The following is a 21,074-nucleotide window of genomic DNA, read 5'->3' on the forward strand; positions in this document are numbered from 1 at the left end:
TTAGAGAAAATCTAAAAAAGAATCTACCAAAGACTAAAGAAAATCTCGAGATTTCATAATAATATAATTAAATGAGTAGAGGATCAAACAAAAGATCTAAAAAAATCTAAGCAGATTGATGATCGAATAGAAAGAAATATCTAAGAGAAACTAAACTTCTAATAAAACTGAAGAATCTAAAGAAAATCTAAAGAATCCTGAAAGAATCTAAAAAAATTAAAGAAGAATCTACAGGGAATTAAACAGATTTTAATAAAATTAATCTACCAAAACTAAAAGGTATCGAAAAAATCGAATAGAATATCTAGAAGGTATCTAAAAAGAATGAAAGAAAAATCTACAGAAGATTAAAGGGATTTAAAGATTTTAATAAAACGACTCGACTAAAGAATCGAGATATATTTCTGAAGAGATTCTAAAAAGTTTTAATGAATCTGAAGATTAAAAAGACAATCAAAAGACTGATATAAAAAGAATGAAGATAAGAAAAAATCTGCAAAGGATTAAAAAAAATCTAGAAATTTTAACAAAATAAATCTTAAGAATCGAAGAACATTTCTGGCGAGAATCTAAAGATTTTAATGAAACTAAAGAATCTAAAGAAAGAACGATCTAAAAAAAATCTACAGAATTTCAAGTAAGAATTTACAGATTAAAGAAATTTTAGAGATTTTAGAATTTTTAGTAAAACGACTCTAAAGAATCGAAAAATATTTCTAAGAAAATCCGAAAGAGTTTAATGAAATAAACCTAATAAATCTGGAGAATTTAAAGAAAATGGAAAGTAGGATATAAATAGTTTAAAGAAGATTAAAGAGATTTTAATAAAATTTAATAAGATTAAGAGATTAAAAATAATTTGTAAAAAAATTCTATACAGTTTAATGAAATGAATCTAATAAAACCGAAAAATCTAAAAGCAATCAAAGACTGATGAGTTAAAATGTGAAAAATCTCCAAAAATTCCAATACATCGAAAATAAGATTCCAAAGAATCTACAAGATTCTCAAAATTTTACAGATTTTAATTATCTAGGTCCAGAAACTCTAAATAAATCTATCAAATTAATAATAATTTAAAAGATCTTGAATAGAATAAAAAATCTAGAAAGAATGCAAACAATTTAAAGAAACTAAAGAATTTTGAAGTAATATAAATATACTGAACAAGAATCCATAAAAATCAGTTCTAGAAAAAATAGATAACTTAGAAATAGTCTAATTCAAAGTAAACAGAATCGAAATAAAAGTGAAGTATGTATTTAGAGAAAATCCAAAAAAGGATATATCAAAGACTAAAGAAACAAAAGATCAAAATAAATCTAAGGACAATGATGATCGAATCTACAGAGGAATAAAAAGAATCTGGAAATTAAAAAAAATAAACTAAGAAACGGAAAAAATATCTAAGAGAAACTTAACATCAATAAAACTGAAGAATTTAAAGAAAATCTAAAAAATCCTGAAAGAATCTAAAAAAATTAAAGAATCTACAGGAAATTAAAGTGATTTTAATAAAATCAATCTACCAAAACTAAAAGGTATAGAGGAAATCGAATAAAAAATCTAAAAGATATCTAAAAAGAATGAAAGAAAAATCTACAGAAGATTAAAAGAATTTAAAGATTTTAATGAAACGACTCTAAAAAATCGAGATATAGTTCTGAAAAAATTCTAAAAAGTTTTAATGAACCTTGAAAGAAAAATCAACAGAAGATTAAAGGAATCTAGAGATTTTCATTTAACAAAATAAATCTTAAGAATCTAAGAAAATTTCAAGAGAGTCATTAAATGAATCTAATGAAATTGAAGAATTGAAAAAAAATGAGAAAATTGAAAGTGGTATTATCAATCGGAAGAGAAGATCATAGATTAGAAACAGGCCAAATGTTAACCGATTTAGTACAACAGTTCAAAAGCTTGACAGTTTCGAAAATCTCTTCCCCGAGAAATTTTTAACTTTTTGAAATATTCAAAGGCAAATAACCTCAGCAACGGGATTTGTCGTGAAATTCTACGTTAAATGAAAAGAAGATTGAAGAAAATTTAGAGATTTTCATAAAATAAAGCTTCAGAATCGAAGAATATTTCTAGCGAAAATCTAAAGATTTTAATGAAACTAAAGAATCTAAAGAAAAACGATCAAGGAGAAAAGATAATCTATAGACTTTAATAAAATGAATCTGAAAAATCAAAAAAAAGTTTTTTCAATTTGCCGCTTTAATAGGTCCATTGGAATACTCAATTTGGAGTCGTTTATAGGTATCTGCAAGGTGTTTCTAGCATCAAAGGTGGCTATGAAATGTCAAAAAAATTCGCCGCTCATTACAAATGTGGGTTTAAAGTTTTCAATTGACGTTTGCAGTTAACCTCAATCATAGAGCAAAGTTAATTTTGACAAAAAAACTGTTCTAGTTGTGTTTTGAAACCTAAAAATCAAAGACTTGGACACAAAATCGTAACTGAAACGTCGTTGACGTGAGTGTCATTTTAAGTGTGGTTAAACATAGTTATACTCACAATGAAAACAAAGCGGCAAAATAGTGCATGGCAGGAATTCCAGAGGAACCCTTGATGCTAGAAACAATTATAAACACCTTGTATAAGAGAACTCAAAGTAGGAAATTTTGTTTTTAAAGAGTTGGCAGAACTAATTAGTCTGGCTGTCATCTGTTTCCTGTCAAGTTTTTGGTCAAATTGGATTTTACGATTCGTGTTTAATAAATTGCTGAGTGAATAAAAAATGTATCAATATAACTGAATTGTCCATTGCGGTCAACAATATAAGTATCTAAATATAATAGATGTGAATGCAGGTTGCGAGGTTAGGTTATGTTAGGTTAAAATTCAGTGACTTAATGTCAAATTTTAAATTGAATTTGAAAATCAAGTGGCAAGTCGTGGTTACAAAACCATTACCAATCGTGCAACACGAAAACGCTTAGAATTGGAAAATTCAAATTTTTTATTAAAAAAAGGATGCAAATTCGAGAAAAATAGAATAAAGGACTTGTTTTATAATGGCATTGGCAAATTAGCCATTATAAAACACGTTCTTTAATATACTATTAAAGATCAAAAAAGAATGATGAACGAATTTATCAAAAAATAAAGAAAAAAGAATCGAAAAAAAATTCTAGAAAGAATTTAAAGATCCAACAAAACTGAAGAATCTACAGAAAATCTAAAGAAAAGAAAACAAAAGTACATAGTAAAATGAATTTAAAAAAAACTAAAGAATCTAGAGTTAATTAAACGACTTTAAAGAATGGATAAATGTTTCAAGAAAGATTCGAAAATGTTTACTGAAATGAACCTAATAAAACTGAAGAATTTAGAAAAAATGCACAGTAGAATGCAGAAAATGTTAAAGAGAATAAAATTAGTAATTTTAATAAAACGACTCTGAAGAATCAAAAGATCATTTCAAAGAGATTCTATAAAATTTAATAAAATAAGTGTAATAAACCTGAAGATTCTAAAGTTAATCAAAAGACTGATCTAGAGAAAATGAAGAAATAAAGAATCTACATAGGATTAAAGAGAATCTAGAAAATAAATCGTAAAAATAGAAGGAAATTTCCAGCGAGAAATTCAGTAATCTAATGAAAACAAAGAATCTATAGCAAAACGAAAGAGAATGAAGAATGTACAAAGAATTAGAGAAAATCCAGAGATTTTTATGAAATAAATCTTAAGAATTGAAATTTCTAGAGAGAATATAAAAACTTTAATGAAACTGAAGAATCTAGAGAAAATTGAATAAACGATCTAAAAAAATCTAAAGAAATTGAAGTAACAATTTACAGAGGATTACAGAGATTTTAGAATTTAGTAAAACGACTTTAAAGAATTGAAAAATATTTCTAAGAAAATCCGAAAGAGTTTAATGAAATAAATCAAATGAATCTAGAAAATTTAAAGAAAATGGAAAGTAGGATATAAATAGTCTACAAGAGATTAAAGAGATTTTAATAACATTTGATAAGAGATTAAAAATAATTTGAAAAAAAATTCTATAGAGTTAAAAAATTCGATGAGTCTAGAGGATCAAACAAAAGATCTAAAAAAATCTAAGGAGAATGATGATCGAATCTACAGAGAAATGAAAAGAATCTGGAGATCTGAAAAATGATCTAAGGAATGAAAAGAAATATCTAAGAGAAACTAAACATCTAATAAAACTGAAATAAAAAAATTAAAGAAGAATCTACAGGGAATTAAACAGATTTTAATAAAATTAATCTACTAAAAGGTATAGAAAAAATCGAATAGAAGATCTAGAAGGTGTCTAAAAAGAATGAAAAAAAAATCTACAGAAGATTAAAGAGATTTAAAGATTTTAATAAAACGACTCAAAAGAATCGAGATATATTTCTGAAGAGATTTTAATGAATCTGAAGATTAAAAAGACAATCAAAGGACTGATATAAAGAGAATGAAGAAAAGAAAAAATCTGCAAAGGATTAAAAAAAATCTAGAGATTTTAATAAAATAAAGGTTAGGAATCGAAGAATATTTCTAGCGAAAATTTAAAGATTTTAATGAAACTAAAGAATCTAAAGAACGATCTAAAACAATGTAAGTAAGAATTTCGGATTAAAAAAAATTTAGAGAATTTAGTAAAACGACTCTGAAGAATCAAATGACAGTTCTAAAAAAATTCGAAAGAATTTAATGAAATGAACCTAATTAAATCTAGGACTTTTATATCGATTTTTTATTAATATCGATTTTGCCAATAAAACATCGATTTTTAATACATATATTTTTATTATCGATGTATCATTAAAAATCGATAATTGCGGCCTCGACGTAAGTATGTTATTTTACACTCTTGATTTTAGTTATATTTGTAAAGAACATTAGAATTTAATTTAAGGGAGTTATATTTTAGAATTTTGTTTATTACTTTTTTATATAATTTATTTACTTATTATTTTGTCTATTAACATCGATTTTTTTTACTCGATGTTCCCAAACCTAAAGAAGAATGAAACTAAAAGAAAATCGAAAGTGGAATATATAACAAATCTAAAGCGAATGCAGAAAGAGTCTACAAGAGATTAAAAAAAATTAAAGATTTTTTTATAAAATAAATCTCAACAATAGAAATAAAGACGTTATAAAAGAATATAAAGACTATAAAAACCGAAATAAAAAAATGTAGGCAATTTAAAACATGTAATAAGTGAAGAGAAGAACGAATACACGAGAAGTTAAAAATAAATTAATACACTCCTATTTAATAATTTTTTCTCCAATCTTAATCAACCTTAATCCGTCTCAGTATCCGTAAAATGTTGATTGATTTTGTAGTAATAATTTAATTACCACGTTTTGTTGACACAACTGAGGTAACTCGCATTCTTCGAGATAAGAATCTCGACTACTGAAAGTAACAGTCGAATTTTCATAACATCGAGTCGCGTGCGAACTATCGCACTATCAGAAATCACCCGTCAAGGTTCTTAATTATTAATAAATTTCCATAATTGTCGGTGTCCACAACATATGTTAAAACAATCCAACCATTTAATAAGAATCGATCCGCAGAGACAAACTTTCGATTTCTACTAATTACGTCACCTGAATTTTACAACCGTAGTAAAGAACACGTAACCTCTCAAGACAAGAAAACGTTCACTTACCTTTTTTTTGAGGAATTATCTCACTATTCCGTGCACATCTTCAGCACAAAACACACGAAAAGTCTTCACTGTTGAGCACACCGCACTGACATCACCACACTCCTGAGAAGAAACGTGAAATGTTAAAATCCGGTGGAAAGACGTTCACTTGCAGGATCCCCTCCACTCGGAGCGGTTAAGCCTAGTTAAGACGTACGTCGTTGCAGTGGGTTTTTGCGATGGTCAGATTTTTAATTTGGACAATAATGAGCGCGTGATGGCGATTTTTGAGTGGGTTTATTGGGGAATGTGGGAGGAATGATTGAGTTTTCGGAGTGCACTGGACTGGAGGGGTGGTTTGCCGGGGATGCGACAGGGGCGGCGTCGGGAAATTCGGGCCGCGCGGAATAAAAACGTTCGAGTTTATTGCTCAATTCAATTTACAAACCGCTGAATTTCAATTGCGTGACTTGGAATCAATAATGAAGGCAGAAATTGCTGCTTGTTAAAGAAGAAATTTATCGCGAAACAAAAATACAAGTAGTTCTGATTTCACTTTTTATTGTCAACAGAACTAAGGTCAACCATCATGTGATGGATTTTCATTGTTTGTTGTTAGATTTCCTGGTACGATTAATAATAATAAAAGTAAAGATGAAAATACAAAGATTATGTAAATCTATAAACAAACATCTTTTCATGGTTCTTCGTTCATCTTATTTATACACAAACTGGAATACTATTTTTAATATACTTTGCTCGCTGCGCTCGCCGCGGCTTCGATTTTTTTTAATGTTGCGCCATTTTGAAATTAAATTAGCGAAACGAAAAGTGACTTGTCTTCTGATTCTGAATCCGAAATCCATTTTGTCCCATCAGCTCAGGACTTAGAGATATTAAGAAATAAAAAAAACGGAGTAATTGTATTTGTTTGAACCTTGAAATGCACCATTGGACAGATAATTAAATAAACTTTTCAAGGAACTATGAAATTTGTTGATTGAATGGATTTTTGCCAAGATAATCGAAAAAAACTGAGAAAATTTTCCAAAAACGAATCATTTTGTCTCTTTATTTTATTGTAAATATCATGGTAAATAAATTGGCGACTATTTGTGTGTAACTAGACAAACACATCGAAGTCCATAATTATATAAATCTGACAAATTTACAATAATTTGATGCAGTAGTTCAAAAGTTTGCCAAATATTTTCAAAAATGTGTTCGCTAAAATGTTTGGATTTTTTGAAAAGTTCAAACGTGAATATCACAGCAACCTGTGGACGAAAATAAAATTTGACCACACTTCTGGATTCGTCGTAAAATTCTGCATCAAATAAGTGCCAATATTTTGACGTCAAAATAAAATTACGCAAACTGTGCTCATATATAATTTTAAGTCAAAATTTTAAACTTCATATTGAATTTGGTTCAAATTTTGATATAAAGGTAGCAAACGAAGTATCAATCGAAAGAGAACATTAAAGACTTGAAACACGTCAAATTTTAGTCTGTTTAGCTCAACAGTTCAAAAGTTTTCAAAAAGATTTTAGAAATCTCTTCCACGAAAAATTTTGAACATTTTCAAATTTTCATACGCGATTATCTCAGCAACCTGTGAGTGGAGAAGAAATTTGAGCACACTTCTAAATTCCTCATAAAATTCTGCGTCAAATGAGTGTAAATATTTAGATGTCAAAATAAAATTACGCAAACTGTGCTCATATATAATTTTAAGTTGAAATTTTGAAATTTATATTGAATTTGGGCGTTTTTCACATCCAAATTTTTACATAATGGTAGTAAATGGGGTATCAATCGATAAAGAAGATCAGAGACTAGAAACACACCAAATTTTAGCCAGTTTGAAGCAACAGTTCAAAAGTTTTCAGGAGGGTTTCAGGAATCTCATTCCCAAAAAATTTTGATCTTTTTTAATTGTTCGGGCGAGAATATCTCAGCAACCTGTGAACGAAATAAAAATTTGACCACACTTCTGGATTCCTCGTGAAATTCTGCATAAAATGAGTGTTAATATTTAGCTGTCAAAGTCAAATTACGCAAACTGTGCTCAAATATAATTTTAAGTCAAAATTTTGAATTTCATCTTAAATTTGAGCGTTTTTCACGTTCAAATTTTGAAATTAAGGTAGTAAATAGGGTATCAATCGATAAAGAACATCATAGACTTGAAACCCGTCAAATTTTAGCCTGTTTAGCCCAACAGTTCAAAAGTTTTCAAGAAGATTTCAGAAATGTCTTTTCCGAATAATTTTGAACATTTTCAAATTTTCATACGCGAATATCTCAGCAACCTGTGGGTGGAGATGAAATTTGAGCACAATTCTAGATTCCTCATAAAATTCTGCATCAAATGAGTGTTAAAATTTAGATGTCAAAATAAAATTACGCAAACTGTGCTCATATATAATTTTAAGTCAAAATTTTGAAATTTATATAGAATTTGGGCGTTTTTCACATCCAAATTTTTACATAATGGTAGTAAATGGGGTATCAGTCGATGAAGAACATCAGAGACTAGAAACACATTAAATTTTAGCCAGTTTGAAGCAACAGTTCAAAAGTTTTCAGGAGGGTTTCAGGAATTTCATTCCCGAAAAATTTTGATTTTTTATAATTGTTCGAGCGCGAATATCTCAGCAACCTCTGAACGAAACAAAAATTTGAACACACTTCTGGATTCTTCATGAAATTCTCCATAAAATGAGTGTTAATATTTAGCTGTCAAAGTCAAATTACGCAAACTGTGCTCATATATAATTTTAAGTTAAAATTTTGAAATTTATTTTGAATTTGGGCGTTTTTCACATCCAAATTTTTACATAATGGTAGTAAATGAGGTATCAATCGATAAAGAACATCAGAGACTAGAAACATATTAAATTTTAGGCAGTTTGAAGCAACAGTTCAAAAGTTTTCAGGAGGGTTTCAGGAATTTCATTCCCGAAAAATTTTGATTTTTTATAATTGTTCGAGCGCGAATATCTCAGCAACCTGTGGACGAAACAAAAATTTGACCACACTTCTGAATTCCTCGTGAAATTCTGCATAAAATGAGTGTTAATATTTAGCGGTCAAAGTCAAATTACGCAAACTGTGCTCATATATAATTTTAAGTTAAAATTTTGAAATTTATATTAAATTTGGGCGTTTTTCACGTCCAAATTTTTACATAATGGTAGTAAATGGGGTATCAATCGATAAAGAACATCAGAGACTAGAAACACACCAAATTTTAGCCAGTTTGAAGCAACAGTTCAAGAGTTTTCAGGAGGGTTTCAGGAATCTCATTCCCGAAAAATTTTGATTTTTTTTAATTGTTCGAGAGCGAATATCTCAGCAACCTGTGAACGGAACAAAAATTTGACCACACTTCTGGATTCCTCGTGAAATTATGCATAAAATGAGTGTTAATATTTAGCTGTCAATGTCAAATTACGCAAACTGTGCTCATATATAATTTTAAGTCAAAATTTTGAAATTTATTTTGAATTTGGGCATTTTTCACATCCAAATTTTTACATAATGGTAGTAAATGGGGTATCAATCGATGAAGAACATCAGAGACTAGAAACACATTAAATTTTAGCCAGTTTGAAGCAACAGTTCAAAAGTTTTCAGGAGGGTTTCAGGAATCTCATTCCCAAAAAATTTTGATCTTTTTTAATTGTTCGAGAGCGAATATCTCAGCAACCTGTGAACCAAACAAAAATTTGGCCACACTTTTGGATTCCTCGTGAAATTCTGCATAAAATGGGTGTTAATATTTAGCTGTCAATGTCAAATTACGCAAACTGTGCTCATATATAATTTTAAGTTAAAATTTTGAAATTTATATTGAATTTGGGCGTTTTTCACGTCCAAATTTTTACATAACGGTAGTAAATGGGGTATCAGTCAAGAAAGAACATCAGAGACTAGAAACACACCAAATTGTAGCCAGTTTGAAGCAACAGTTCAAAAGTTTTCAGGAGAGTTTCAGGAATCTCATTCCCGAAAAATTTTGATTTTTTATAATTGTTCGAGCGCGAATATCTCAGCAACCTGTGGACGAAACAAAAATTTGACCACACTTCTGGATTCCTCGTAAAATTCTGCATAAAATGAGTGTTAATATTTAGCTGTCAAAGTCAAATTACGCAAAGTGTGCTCAAATATAATTTTAAGTCAAAATTTTGAATTTCATCTTAAATTTGAGCGTTTTTCACGTTCAAATTTTTACATAATGGTAGTAAATGGGGTGTCAATCGATAAAAAACATCAGAGACTAGAAACACATTAAATTTTATCCAGTTTGAAGCAACAGTTCAAAAGTTTTCAGGAAGGTTTCAGAAATATCTTTCCCCAAAAATTTTGAAAATTTCCAAATCTTCCGACGCGAACATCTCAGCAACCTGTGGGCGGCGATAAAATTTGAGTGGATTTTTGGATTCCTCGTGAAATTCTGCTTCAAATACGTGTCAATTTTTAACTGTAAAACTAAAATGAAGCTAACTGTGTTCTATATAATTTTAAGACAAAATTTTGAATTTTAGATTGAATTTGGGCGTTTTTCACGTTCAAATTTTAATATAATGGTAGCAACTAAGGCAGTAATCAAAAGAGAACATGATAGTTTAGAAACACGCCAAATTTTAGCCAGTTTGGCGCAAGTTTTCAGAAAAATTCTGAACTTTTTTCAATCTTTAGACGCGAATATCTCAGCAACCTGTGAACCGAGTTGAAATTTGAGCACATTTTTGGATTCCTTAAAAAATTCTGCATAAAATGAGTTCAACTGATAAGTGTAATAAATTGGATATAGAAGATTGCAACACAATTTTCAACATGGACTCGTTTTGTAATTCTTAAACTTCTTTGGTTGCCAACTAATAAATAATTAATTTTCCTAATGGTGTATAGCCAACATAAAACTTCATAAAAAAAATAATTAGTTTTGAAATTCAGACTGTTGATTTGCTTTGACGCATTAGTCGCATAATACTCTGTTTATATTGGCTCAATTCCAGTCTACAAATACCTGAAGTTAAGTAATCGATTATCTTAATTATTATTGTCTTTATAAATAATCAAAGATCTTGGCCAAGACGTAAGTCGTCCTCAATATTTGTCATATTTAATTTTTTATTAGAGTAAAGTCTTACAAGCTAGTAAACATCTATAAAACGTAATTCCTCTTCAATGAGTATTAGATAAGAAGCATTTATTTACAATCCTGCAGAGCTGCGCTGAATTTCGCCGAGTCCGGCCCTGACCCGCAACAGCTGGCGTCCCCATATCGACGCTAGACAAAGACAGACTTATCCATCTTCCGAATCTCCATCTCCCTCCGTCCAGAGATCCGCATTCATCTGGCGCTCTCTCCAGGATAGCGTCGCGACGCGCCTGCGTCCAACTTTTGAGGACATTGCGATGCTCGATCGTGGAGGGGAAACCCCTCGTATTTCATTCATTAAGTGGCTGCATAGAGACGACTTGTGTTTGTACCAAACAAACAAGGAAATTTCGAATTCTGAATAGGCAATAGCAAGACAAACGACTCCATTGAAGCTCGTGTTATTGTGGAGGCTTAAGAAGTAAAATTACATGATTTTTGGCTTACAACTAGGGAGATAATTGGGGTTATTTAGGCGGTTATTAGATCGGTTTTGAAGTCGTCGTCGAAACACACCTGAAACCACAAGAAATAAAAAGGGAAAATTACAATTCGGTCGTACCCAGTGGGTGTTGAAGGTCTCTTGACATGGAGGTTTGCCAAAATCAAAAGATCGATTTTCTGTCAAGAGCTCATCATCGAAATCAATCAGTTTCTCTTCAACTATATCATTATCAATCTCTTGATTGATGATCTTTTCATTCTCTTCAAACTCCTTCGTGGAAGGCAGAATCCGCCAAGCTTCATATGCGGTGGTGAAAGCATGTGCCACTGCTAAAGTGACAGTTTCCGCCATCTTTCGTTTCGAACAAATGAAGGCATGGCATTCCATTGTTTCATGGGTGTCTGTGGAAATGAAAGAAAACACCTGGCGATGCGTGGGGTCCGTCGAACAGTTGGAGATTCTGCAAGCGAAGAATTAGAGAAATTCGCGTTTTTTGCAGTACGGACCTGTATATTGAAATTTTTAATATGTCATTTCCTTCCAAGTCCGTGACGACGATTCCTTTGAGCGAAATTGCTATGTTGACTCTTTGAAGTTTTTTTCTTCCAGTTTTTGTTACTTTCATTATGTTTTTTACCGCTTCTACGTTTATATTGTCGCCGGAAATTTTCTCGACTACGGTACTGCCTGGATCATAGAAATAAAAAAATTAGAGAGAGTTTTACTGGTTGTCTACTCACCTAAATATTTTAGTTTGAAGGTGATTACGTCATTTTCAGGTTCGATTTCGTTTAGCTCGGATTCCGCCTCTTTGGCGTTTTGGAGGGCGAGCTCTTCTGATAGTTCTGGAAAAAATAACGAGTTAGTCAAGGTACCAAAATAAATGGCTGTTTACAAATCAAATGTTTCTAATTATTTTATGATTTCAACCGTGAAAATAGATAATTATAGTCCGATTAGAATTATATTTTGTCCATTCCAAACTCCAAGTTTTTGCGTGTTGCCTTGAACTTGACCGACGATTGTCGATGCAAAACTTGAATTCACTTTCACAGATTTGTTCTACAATTCTAAAATTTGGCAAAAATTGCAATATCACTAAATTATGTTTCTCTGAGTCCAAATTTAACAAAATTTTAGATTTCGACGAAAAATCTTGAACATTTTTGATTAGTCTCAAGTTTTTTAAGAACATTTGTTTATTTTAGGTTTATCATTTCCTTATTTTGCACAGCGTTATTTTAATTAGTATATTTACAGATTTCAATAAAAAAAATGGAAAAACTTTCAGTGGATCAAAATCTCTAAAATTTTTGTCATTTTTGTTTTTTAATTTTCAGATTTTCCACTATTTATAAATAGTTAAAAGTTGTATTTTCAACAAATTTAATTCTATTAAATTCAAATTTTAAAAACTAAAGTTGTAGAAAACTATATCGGACAATTTGACAGCCTTAAAATCAAAATTACTAAATTATATATTTATTTCAATTATTTATTTATTTTTAAAATTATTTATTTATATATATATTTATTTCAAAATTTGACACATTTTGCTCTATGATTTTCTAACTTGCCACACTTAACAAACTGCTAAACAATTATTTTGTTCTCAATTTTTTTTTTTTTTTTATTTTAATGGCGAAGCAGAAATATGAAAAATTCTTGTTTAAAAATCGTAATTTGGTAGTTTTAGTGCTACAGCTATGAAATTTCAGCAAATTACAAAATTTTAATGGTACATTTACTCTACCCAATTGCATAATTTTAGATCAAAAAAACACAAATTTTAGAAATTTTTATTTTCAAGGCGAAACAGAAATACGAAAAATCCTTCCTTAAAAGTCGTAATTTTAGTAATTTTAGTGCTACAATTTTGAAATTTCAAGAAATTACTAATTTTGGATCGTGCATTTACTCTACCAAATTGCAAAATTTTAGATAGAAAGATTCAAATTTTAAAAAGTTTTATTTTCAAGGCGAAATAGAAATATGAAAAATCCTTCTTTAAAATTCGCAATTTGGGTAATTTTAGTGCTACAGCTATGAAATTTTAGAAAATTACTAATTTTTGATTGTACAATAACTCTGCTAAATTGCAAAATTGTAGATCAAAAGATAAAAATTTTAGAAATTTTTATTTTGAAGGCGAAACAGAAATATGAAAAATCCTTCTTTAAAATTCGTAATTTAGATAATTTTAGTGCTACAGCTATGAAATTTTAGAAAATTACTAATTTTTTGATCGTACAATAACTCTGCTAAATTGCAAAATTGTAGATCAAAAGATAAAAATTTTAGAAATTTGTATTTTCAAGGCGAAATAGAAATATGAAAAATCCTTCCTTAAAAGTCGTAATTTTAGTAATTTTAGTGCTACAATTTTGAAATTTTAAGAAATTACTAATTTTGGATCGTGCATTTACTCTACCAAATTGCAAAATTTTAGATAGAAAGATTCAAATTTTAAAAAGTTTTATTTTCAAGGCGAAATAGAAATATGAAAAATCCTTCTTTAAAATTCGCAATTTGGGTAATTTTAGTGCTACAGCTATGAAATTTTAGAAAATTACTAATTTTTGATTGTACAATAACTCTGCTAAATTGCAAAATTGTAGATCAAAAGATAAAAATTTTAGAAATTTTTATTTTGAAGGCGAAACAGAAATATGAAAAATCCTTCTTTAAAATTCGTAATTTAGATAATTTTAGTGCTACAGCTATGAAATTTTAGAAAATTACTAATTTTTTGATCGTACAATAACTCTGCTAAATTGCAAAATTGTAGATCAAAAGATAAAAATTTTAGAAATTTGTATTTTCAAGGCGAAATAGAAATATGAAAAATCCTTCCTTAAAAGTCGTAATTTTAGTAATTTTAGTGCTACAATTTTGAAATTTTAAGAAATTACTAATTTTGGATCGTGCATTTACTCTACCAAATTGCAAAATTTTAGATAGAAAGATTCAAATTTTAAAAAGTTTTATTTTCAAGGCGAAATAGAAATATGAAAAATCCTTCTTTAAAATTCGCAATTTGGGTAATTTTAGTGCTACAGCTATGAAATTTTAGAAAATTACTAATTTTTGATTGTACAATAACTCTGCTAAATTGCAAAATTGTAGATCAAAAGATAAAAATTTTAGAAATTTTTATTTTGAAGGCGAAACAGAAATATGAAAAATCCTTCTTTAAAATTCGTAATTTAGATAATTTTAGTGCTACAGCTATGAAATTTTAGAAAATTACTAATTTTTTGATCGTACAATAACTCTGCTAAATTGCAAAATTGTAGATCAAAAGATAAAAATTTTAGAAATTTTTATTTTGAAGGCGAAACAGAAATATGAAAAATCCTTCTTTAAAATTCGTAATTTAGATAATTTTAGTGCTACAGCTATGAAATTTTAGAAAATTACTAATTTTTTGATCGTACAATAAATCTGCTAAATTGCAAAATTGTAGATCAAAAGATAAAAATTTTAGAAATTTTAATTTTGAAGCCGAAACAGAAATATGAAAAATCCTACTTTAAAATTCGTAATTTAGATAATTTTAGTGCTACAGCTATGAAATTTTAGAAAATTACTAATTTTTTGATCGTACAATAACTCTGCTAAATTGCAAAATTGTAGATCAAAAGATAAAAATTTTAGAAATTTTTATTTTGAAGGCGAAACAGAAATATGAAAAATCCTTCTTTAAAATTCGCAATTTGGGTAATTTTAGTGCTACAGCTATGAAATTTTAGAAAATTACTAATTTTTTGATCGTACAATAACTCTGCTAAATTGCAAAATTGTAGATCAAAAGATAAAAATTTTAGAAATTTGTATTTTCAAGGCGAAATAGAAATATGAAAAATCCTTCCTTAAAAGTCGTAATTTTAGTAATTTTAGTGCTACAATTTTGAAATTTTAAGAAATTACTAATTTTGGATCGTGCATTTACTCTACCAAATTGCAAAATTTTAGATAGAAAGATTCAAATTTTAAAAAGTTTTATTTTCAAGGCGAAATAGAAATATGAAAAATCCTTCTTTAAAATTCGCAATTTGGGTAATTTTAGTGCTACAGCTATGAAATTTTAGAAAATTACTAATTTTTGATTGTACAATAACTCTGCTAAATTGCAAAATTGTAGATCAAAAGATAAAAATTTTAGAAATTTTTATTTTGAAGGCGAAACAGAAATATGAAAAATCCTTCTTTAAAATTCGTAATTTAGATAATTTTAGTGCTACAGCTATGAAATTTTAGAAAATTACTAATTTTTTGATCGTACAATAACTCTGCTAAATTGCAAAATTGTAGATCAAAAGATAAAAATTTTAGAAATTTTTATTTTGAAGGCGAAACAGAAATATGAAAAATCCTTCTTTAAAATTCGTAATTTAGATAATTTTAGTGCTACAGCTATGAAATTTTAGAAAATTACTAATTTTTTGATCGTACAATAACTCTGCTAAATTGCAAAATTGTAGATCAAAAGATAAAAATTTTAGAAATTTTTATTTTGAAGGCGAAACAGAAATATGAAAAATCCTTCTTTAAAATTCGTAATTTAGATAATTTTAGTGCTACAGCTATGAAATTTTAGAAAATTACTAATTTTTTGATCGTACAATAACTCTGCTAAATTGCAAAATTGTAGATCAAAAGATAAAAATTTTAGAAATTTTTATTTTGAAGGCGAAACAGAAATATGAAAAATCCTTCTTTAAAATTCGTAATTTAGATAATTTTAGTGCTACAGCTATGAAATTTTAGAAAATTACTAATTTTTTGATCGTACAATAACTCTGCCAAATTGTAAAATTGTAGATAGAAAGATAAAAATTTTAGAAATTTGTTTTTCAAGGCGAAACAAAAATATGAAAAATTCTTTAAAATTCGTAATTTAGGAAATTTTAGTGCTTCGGCTATGAAATTTTAGCAAATTATTAATTTTTGATTGTACATTTACTCTACCCAATTGCTTGCATAATTTTACAACAAAAAAGACAAATTTTAGAAATTTTTATTTTCAAGGCGAAGCAGAAATATGAAAAATCCTTCCTTAAAAGTCGTAATTTTAGTAATTTTAGTGCTACAACTATGAAATTTCAGGAAATTACTAGTTTTTGATCGTACATTAACTATGCCAAATTACAAAATTGTAGATAAAAAGATACAAATTTTAGAAATTTTTATTTTCAAGGCGAAACAGAAATATAAAAAATCCTTCTTTAAAGTTCGTAATTTTGGTAATTTTAGTTCTATAGCTCTGAAATTGGGAGTAATTAAAAAATTTGAGGCGTAAGATGACTCTACCAAATTGCATAATTTTAGATCAAAAGACACACATTTTAGAAATTTTTATTTTCAAAGCGAAGGAAAAATATGAAAAATTCTTCCTTAAAAGTCTTAATTTTGGTAATTTTAGTGCTACAACTATAAAATTTCAAGAAATTACTATTTTTTAATCGTACATTAACTCTGTTAAATTACAAAATTATAGGTCAAAAGACACAATTTTTCGAAATTTTTATTTTCAAGGCGAAGCAGGAATTTGAAAAATCCTTTATTAAAATTCGAAATTTTAGTAATTTTAGTGCAACAGCTATGAAATTTGGAGAAATTTTTAAGGCGTGAAATTACTCTACCAAATTGCATAATTTTAGATCGAAAAACACAAATTTCAGAAATTTTTATCTTCAAAATGAAGCAGTTCAACTTGACGCCAAATAGATGGTGATAAAAAACAAATTTCTGCGGCAAATTGTGGAGCTTGCAGTTGTAAATTTTCATCTTAATGTAGCTTTAACATCCTTTATCAGTTTATCAGATATAAAAAATATTCTCAATTAAAAACTTTATCGCGTGTATCTAAGAAATTAAGACAGATAGGCCAAGTTATGTGAATCACCCTGTATAGGAAAAAGCCTATGAAAAGCCATCAGCGATTCTGTCCCCTCGCGAGCGGAAGACGTGTGCGCCAACTTAACAAAATTACAGTTTTTAAAGAAAACGCCGACATCCTGAATTTGTGTTAAAATCGTTTTTATTGGCATACGCACTTCCTAGCAATTCCAGCGCCATAAATTCGAATTAGTGCCTATAAAACACGTCGGTAGATCTAGATAATTGGCTATGCTAATCAGACTAATCACCGTGTAAGCGAGTTTATGACTCAGGTGAATATTTTAGTCTATCAGAAGCAGCGTGACGCAGAAAATAAAACCCACCACTTTCTATTGTTGTCAAACAAGACGAGATTAGCCAATTGTTTTCTTTCTTGCGAAGGTCTCAAAATTGCATGTTTCTTAACAGTTTACAACAGATCGATAAGCAAGAGAATAACAAAAACAAGGCGAAGACACGATGCGTAGTAAACCGTAATTTCATAACCCATTCATTGAAAATTTCGCCTGATAAGGAAGTAATTATGCGATGCTAAGCCCCTTTGACCTGAGCAAGTGCGCAAATTCGCGTATTTGAACTACCGCAGACAAAACAATTCAAAAAAAATTCAAATTTTAGAAATTTTTATTTTCAAGGCGAAACAGAAATATGAAAAATCCTTCTTTAAAATTCGTAATTTAAGTAATTTTAGTGCTACAGCTATGAAATTTCAGAAAATTACTAATTTTGGACAGTACATTTACTCTACCAAATTGCAAAATTTTAGATAGAAAGATTCAAATTTTAGAAGTTTGTATTTTCAAGGCGAAACAGAAATATGAAAAATCCTCCTTTAAAATTCGTAATTTAGGTAATTTTAGTGCTACAGCTATGAAATTTCAGAAAATTACTAATTTTTGATCGTACAATAACTCTGCCAAATTGTAAAATTGTAGATAAAAAGATAAAAATTTTAGAAATTTTTATTTTCAAGGCGAAACAGAAATATGAAAAATCCTTCTTTAAAATTCGTAATTTAAGTAATTTTAGTGCTACAGCTATGAAATTTCAGAAAATTACTAATTTTGGACAGTACATTTACTCTACCAAATTGCAAAATTTTAGATAAAAAGATTCAAATTTTAGAAATTTTTATTTTCAAGGCGAAACAGAAATATGAAAAATCCTTCTTTAAAATTCGTAATTTTGGTAATTTTAGTGCTACAGCTATGAAATTTCAGAAATTTACTAATTTTTGATCGTAAAATAACTCTGCCAAGTTGTAAAATTGTAGATAAAAAAATAAAAATTTTGGAAGTTTGTATTTTCAAGGCCAAACAGAAATATGAAAAATCCTGCTTTAAAATTCGTAATTTAAGTAATTTTAGTGCTACAGCTATGAAATTTCAGAAAATTACTAATTTTGGACAGTACATTTACTCTACCAAATTGCAAAATTTTAGATAAAAAGATTCAAATTTTAGAAATTTTTATTTTCAAGGCGAAACAGAAATATGAAAAATCCTTCTTTAAAATTCGTAATTTTGGTAATTTTAGTGCTATAGCTATGAAATTTCAGAAAATTACTAACTTTGGACAGTACATTTACTCTACCAAATTGCAAAATTTTAGATAGAAAGATAAAAATTTTAGAAATTTTTATTTTCAAGGCGAAACAGAAATATGAAAAATCCTTCTTTAAAATTCGTAATTTAAGTAATTTTAGTGCTACAGCTATGAAATTTCAGAAAATTACTAATTTTGGACAGTACATTTACTCTACCAAATTGCAAAATTTTAGATAAAAAGATTCAAATTTTAGAAATTTTTATTTTCAAGGCGAAACAGAAATATGAAAAATCCTTCTTTAAAATTCGTAATTTTGGTAATTTTAGTGCTACAGCTATGAAATTTCAGAAAATTACTAATTTTGGACAGTACATTTACTCTACCAAATTGTAAAATTGTAGATAAAAAGATAAAAATTTTAGAAATTTTTATTTTCAAGGCGAAACAGAAATATGAAAAATCCTTCTTTAAAATTCGTAATTTAAGTAATTTTAGTGCTACAGCTATGAAATTTCAGAAAATTACTAATTTTGGACAGTACATTTACTCTACCAAATTGCAAAATTTTAGATAAAAAGATTCAAATTTTAGAAATTTTTATTTTCAAGGCGAAACAGAAATATGAAAAATCCTTCTTTAAAATTCGTAATTTTGGTAATTTTAGTGCTACAGCTATGAAATTTCAGAAATTTACTAATTTTTGATCGTAAAATAACTCTGCCAAGTTGTAAAATTGTAGATAAAAAAATAAAAATTTTGGAAGTTTGTATTTTCAAGGCCAAACAGAAATATGAAAAATCCTGCTTTAAAATTCGTAATTTAAGTAATTTTAGTGCTACAGCTATGAAATTTCAGAAAATTACTAATTTTGGACAGTACATTTACTCTACCAAATTGCAAAATTTTAGATAAAAAGATTCAAATTTTAGAAATTTTTATTTTCAAGGCGAAACAGAAATATGAAAAATCCTTCTTTAAAATTCGTAATTTTGGTAATTTTAGTGCTATAGCTATGAAATTTCAGAAAATTACTAATTTTGGACAGTACATTTACTCTACCAAATTGCAAAATTTTAGATAGAAAGATTCAAATTTTAGAAGTTTGTATTTTCAAGGCGAAACAGAAATATGAAAAATCCTTCTTTAAAATTCGTAATTTAAGTAATTTTAGTGCAACAGCTATGAAATTTCAGAAAATTACTAATTTTGGACAGTACATTTACTCTACCAAATTGCAAAATTTTAGATAGAAAGATTCAAATTTTAGAAGTTTGTATTTTCAAGGCGAAACAGAAATATGAAAAATCCTTCTTTAAAATTCGTAATTTAAGTAATTTTAGTGCAACAGCTATGAAATTTCAGAAAATTACTAATTTTGGACAGTACATTTACTCTACCAAATTGCAAAATTTTAGATAGAAAGATTCAAATTTTAGAAGTTTGTATTTTCAAGGCGAAACAGAAATATGAAAAATCCTTCTTTAAAATTCGTAATTTAAGTAATTTTAGTGCTATAGCTATGAAATTTCAGAAAATTACTAATTTTGGACAGTACATTTATTCTACCAAATTGCAAAATTTTAGATAAAAAGATTCAAATTTTAGAAATTTTTATTTTCAAGGCGAAACAGAAATATGAAAAATCCTTCTTTAAAATTCGTAATTTAAGTAATTTTAGTGCAACAGCTATGAAATTTCAGAAAATTACTAATTTTGGACAGTACATTTACTCTACCAAATTGCAAAATTTTAGATAGAAAGATTCAAATTTTAGAAGTTTGTATTTTCAAGGCGAAACAGAAATATGAAAAATCCTTCTTTAAAATTCGTAATTTAAGTAATTTTAGTGCTAGAGCTATGAAATTTCAGAAAATTACTAATTTTGGACAGTACATTTACTCTACCAAATTGCAAAATTTTAGATAGAAAGATTCAAATTTTAAAAGTTTGTATTTTCAAGGCGAAACAGAAATATGAAAAATCCTTCTTTAAAATTCGTAATTTAAGTAATTTTAGTGCTAGAGCTATGAAATTTCAGAAAATTACTAATTTTGGACAGTACATTTACTCTACCAAATTGCAAAATTTTAGATAGAAAGATTCAAATTTTAGAAATTTTTATTTTCAAGGCGAAACAGAAATATGAAAAATCCTTCTTTAAAATTCGTAATTTAAGTAATTTTAGTGCTACAGCTATGAAATTTCAGAAAATTACTAATTTTGGACAGTACATTTACTCTACCAAATTGCAAAATTTTAGATAAAAAGATTCAAATTTTAGAAATTTTTATTTTCAAGGCGAAACAGAAATATGAAAAATCCTTCTTTAAAATTCGTAATTTTGGTAATTTTAGTGCTACAGCTATGAAAT

The 21,074-nt window shown here is 27.9% G+C and overlaps 2 protein-coding genes across 3 annotated transcripts in view; both read right to left on the reverse strand.

Moving 5' to 3' along the window:
- Positions 1-5,951, reverse strand: part of LOC148170751 (beta1,4-N-acetylgalactosaminyltransferase A-like) — a 203,296-nt gene extending 197,345 nt beyond the window's left edge. For both annotated transcript variants that reach the window (XM_088041579.1, XM_088041578.1), the window contains exon 1: positions 5,652-5,951. The gene's annotated coding sequence lies outside the window, so the exon portion shown is untranslated. The remainder of the gene's footprint in view (positions 1-5,651) is intronic.
- A 4,806-nt stretch (positions 5,952-10,757) lies between these two features.
- Positions 10,758-21,074, reverse strand: part of LOC148170752 (low density lipoprotein receptor adapter protein 1-like) — a 38,903-nt gene continuing 28,586 nt past the window's right edge. Inside the window, exons 2-5 of the mRNA XM_088042418.1 lie at positions 11,992-12,096; positions 11,758-11,938; positions 11,369-11,711; positions 10,758-11,322 (exon numbers count right to left, since the gene is read on the reverse strand). Of these exons, the coding sequence (XP_087898544.1) occupies positions 11,278-11,322; positions 11,369-11,711; positions 11,758-11,938; positions 11,992-12,096 (674 nt within the window). The 3' untranslated portion in view covers positions 10,758-11,277. The remainder of the gene's footprint in view (positions 11,323-11,368; positions 11,712-11,757; positions 11,939-11,991; positions 12,097-21,074) is intronic.

Source organism: Gnatocerus cornutus, chromosome 7, assembly GCF_029298725.1.
Source record: "Gnatocerus cornutus isolate USDA-ARS CGAHR chromosome 7, icGnaCorn1.1, whole genome shotgun sequence".
NCBI lineage: Eukaryota > Metazoa > Arthropoda > Insecta > Coleoptera > Tenebrionidae > Gnatocerus > Gnatocerus cornutus.